The sequence below is a fragment of the Otolemur garnettii genome, unplaced genomic scaffold, assembly GCF_000181295.1.
Source record: "Otolemur garnettii isolate 467f Iridium unplaced genomic scaffold, OtoGar3 scaffold00025, whole genome shotgun sequence".
Taxonomy (NCBI): Eukaryota; Metazoa; Chordata; class Mammalia; order Primates; family Galagidae; genus Otolemur; species Otolemur garnettii.
The window spans coordinates 11,630,973-11,634,516 of NW_003852420.1; the positions used below are offsets into that span (position 1 = coordinate 11,630,973).

A 3,544-nucleotide genomic window follows, 5' to 3' on the forward strand; every position below is an offset into this window, starting at 1 on the left:
CCCAGCTATTCAGGAGGCTGAAGCAGGATACTTGTGCCCAGGAATATGAGATTGCTGTGAGCTAGGCTGAGGTCATGGCTCTCTAGCCTGAGGCAACAGGGTGAAACTCTGTCTCAAAAAAAGTAAAAGAAAAGAAAAATTAGTTGGTTATCATCGTGCGGTCCTGTAGTCCCAGCTACTCAAGAGGCTGAGGCAGGAAGATCACTTGAGCCCAGGAGTTTGAGCTACAGTGATGCCACTGCACCCTACCGGGCGCAACAAAGCGAGACTCTGTCTCAAAAAAAAAAAAAAAAAAAAAAAAGAAAAGAAAAAGCAAGGCAGATGAGGAGAGATACAAACAGCTTGGGTAGGGACCACTCCTGGTTTGGGGGTATAGGGTACGGATTTGGAGCACAGGTTGAAGAACAACAGTTCAGAATAAAGGTCGTTGGGTCACAGAAGTCCCCAATGACAGTGCAGAGGAAAGACTGTAGCAGCTAAAGCAGGGTGCAGGACCCTGATGGCCAACAGCTTGGGCCACAGCAAGCCCCATCCTGGATGCCGCAAAGACCTCCAGTTATTGTCCCTTGCAGAGCACCAACCAGAAGTGGCTCCTGAGGCTCCTGTGCCAGCCCCTTGCCCAGAGGTGGCTGCCTGAAAAGAACCCAAAAGGACACCCCTAATCCACCCCAATGTGTTTCTGGTATATAGTTTGTCTCTCCACCAGTGGCTGAACTTGGAGTGGGGGTGGGGAGAATGCCCTGGTCCCCCTCCTGCACAGCTGACCCAGCAGACACGCCTCCCTCCCCAACAATCTCCCAGTGCACAGGATAACAAAATGGGCAAATATAAAGGGGTAAGGCAGGAAGGTCTGGGCTTGCCTATAATGGTGCAGCCAAGGGCTCCAGTCCCTCCCATTTAGAAGTGATAATAACAACATATATCTAACCCCTAGTAAATTCCAGGAATCATCCTAACATTTACAGATAAATTCATTTAATTCTCAAAATACTAGGAGATATACATCATTCATCCCCATTTTACAGGTGAGGAAACTGAGGCACAGAGTGGCTAATCCCTTGCCCAAGGTCACAGAGCTGGCGAGAAGCAGAGTGGGGTTGCACTGCAGTGCTGCACCCTAACCCACCATGCTCTCTGCCTCCTGCACTCCCAGCTCTAGCAGGGCGGTAGGCAGAAGAGAGGGAAGAGGAGCATTTAGTGGTCACCTGCTCTGAGCCAGGCACTTAGCAACACCTACAGGCTCCAATCTCAGAAGAACCCCCTGAAGCGTGAGCCAGAAACTCAGTCCATGTAGGGAATCAAGCCCAAAGAAGTCTGACAACCTGCTAAGGCCACACAGCCCAGGGAGAGGTGGAGCTGAGATCCAACCCTCGGCCTAAACTCTGCCCACTTGGGGTCCCCTCTACAGCCCAAGTAGGGAAGTGAAGAGAATAGAGACCAGGGGAGAGAAGGAGGAGGTGGGTGAGGAGACTGGAGAGGGGCACCAAGGCCTTCCTTAGGCCTGGCAGCTGCCTCTAGCATCTTTGGGATCCACAGGAACTTTCAAACCTCCCTGGAGTTGCCTAGCAGGGCACAGGGACCAGGAAGGCAGGAACCCAAAGCAGCTGGGTCCCCGGAGGCCAGCCACCTAGCCATTCCTGCCTGCCCCAGGGCAATGAGTTCAGGCTGGGTGCTGGGGTAGAAGTGGGTCTTATGGGATCCCCCACCTTGCACAACTGCCCTGAGACCTGTGCAGGATAAGGGGCATTACCGACCCCCTTATGTGCTCCAGTGGCACCTCCTTATCTAATAGGGATGTGGCCTGGAGAGAGGCACCTCCTCCAGAAGGCACAACCTGGATTGTCAGGTGGCTGAGGTTGGAGTGCTGGGACAGCCCAAGCCCCAGGAAGCCAATGATGGCGAGGGACCCACAGGTTCAAGAGCAAGGATGGAATGCTGCCCCCAGAACTCCATCTTGCTAAGGCTCCTGCCAGCTTGCAGGGTCTCTTAGACCCCTCTGACCCAGCCCCTCTTAGCTCTAAGAAAAGGACAAGGGTGGCAGGACAGTCCCACTCCAGAGAGGGGACAGAGCAGGTATGTGGTGGGGAGGGTCAAGGGCTTCACTGGAGTTGGCGCCGCCGGTACAACACAGCCAGCAGTGTGACCACAAGCAACCCAGCCATGCCTCTCCGGAGCCATGGAGCCCAGGGCTCAACCCAGACATTCCCGGTCGTCTCTTCCTCCTCCTCCTCTTCCAGAGTGGCTGCTCCCGGCTGGATGGGCTGGGATTCTGGTCTGTCCTGGCTCTGGAGCTGTGGGAAAGCACGTGGCCTGGGGTTGCCCTCTAGGAGCTCAGCGCTGGGGGGCACAGACACATGGATCCCCAAGGTGCCCACTGACTCGTATTCATTTTCCTCTGGGCTATTATAGGCCCCAGTGCCCAAGGAGCTGCTTGCACTGATGGCAAGGTCTTCAGAGCAGCCGGAAAACTGGCTGTCCACCTGAGACACCAGCACGCCAGGCTTGCTCAGCTCAGGCCCACAGCCCCAGCTCTCAGAGCTGCCTCCAGTGGTGCCTATGGGCCTTGGAGCCACTGTCTTCTCCTAGGAAAGAAAGGAGAACGCTGGAAGGGACTGGGGTTGGCAGAGAGGCAGCCGAGCTGGGCGGCCTCTTTCTCAGGTCAGAGCATGCATGGGGCTGCGAATGCCCCAACCCTCCATCCACAGCCCACCAGGGTCCTGATGTCACCTTCCCTTGGGAACCGGGGGAAGAGGGACTAAGGTCCTGAAGCAGCACCAATGGTGGCCTCCTTCAGGCCATCCCTCTCCCTACTCCCTGACCTGCCTGGGAGCTCACCCCTACCCAGAGCCTTTGGTGGGGTATGGCCCCATCCTACATCAGCATTCTGCCTGAGTCTGAGTGCCATGGGGCAGCCACAGGGACAGAGGCCCAGCCATACACCTGATGGGGCCCCATGGGCTTGTGGTCAGGTTTAAGGGGAGAGCAATGGGGGACTCTGGGTCAGAGTGGTTGCCCCTGGCTGGATGGGCTGGGACTGTGGTCTGAACCACCTAGTTTTGAAGGGGCAGAGCAGACATCCTGGTGGTGATAAGCAAGGCACAAGGCAGATGGGCCACCACACTCTATCCCTCACTGCTTCCTCCTGTGCAAAATGGCATTGCTGGCTCGGTGCCCATAACTCAGGGGTTAGGGCCCCAGCCATATACACCAGGGCTGGCGGGTTTGAACCCACTTGGGCCTGCAAAAACAACAATGACAACTGCAACAAAAGAAATAGCCAGGCTCAGTACCTATAGCACAGTTGTTACAGCGCCAACCATATACACTGATGGTGGTGGGTTCGAACCTGTCCGGCTAAACAACAGTGACAACTGCAACAAAAAACAGCCAGGCGTTGTGGAGGGCGCCTGTAGTCCTAGCTACTTGGGAGGCTGAGGCAAGAGAATTGCCTAAGCCCAAAAGTTGGGGGTTGCTGTGAGACGTGACACCAGGGCACTGTGTCAAGTGTGACATAGTGAGACTCAGTCTCAAAAAAAAAAAAAAA

General features: G+C 55.4%; 1 protein-coding gene across 6 annotated transcripts in view; it reads right to left on the reverse strand.

The window, feature by feature from the left end:
• Positions 1 to 327: 327 nt before the first annotated feature.
• MAVS (mitochondrial antiviral signaling protein) overlaps positions 328 to 3,544 on the reverse strand; it is a 27,210-nt gene continuing 23,993 nt past the window's right edge. For 5 of the 6 annotated variants that reach the window (XM_023512218.1, XM_023512217.1, XM_023512219.1 and 2 more), the window contains one exon: positions 328 to 2,582. In XM_023512218.1, coding sequence (XP_023367986.1) covers positions 2,100 to 2,582 — 483 coding nt within the window. In that variant the 3' untranslated portion in view covers positions 328 to 2,099. The remainder of the gene's footprint in view (positions 2,583 to 3,544) is intronic. The other variant, XM_012804185.2, reaches the window with a different exon arrangement.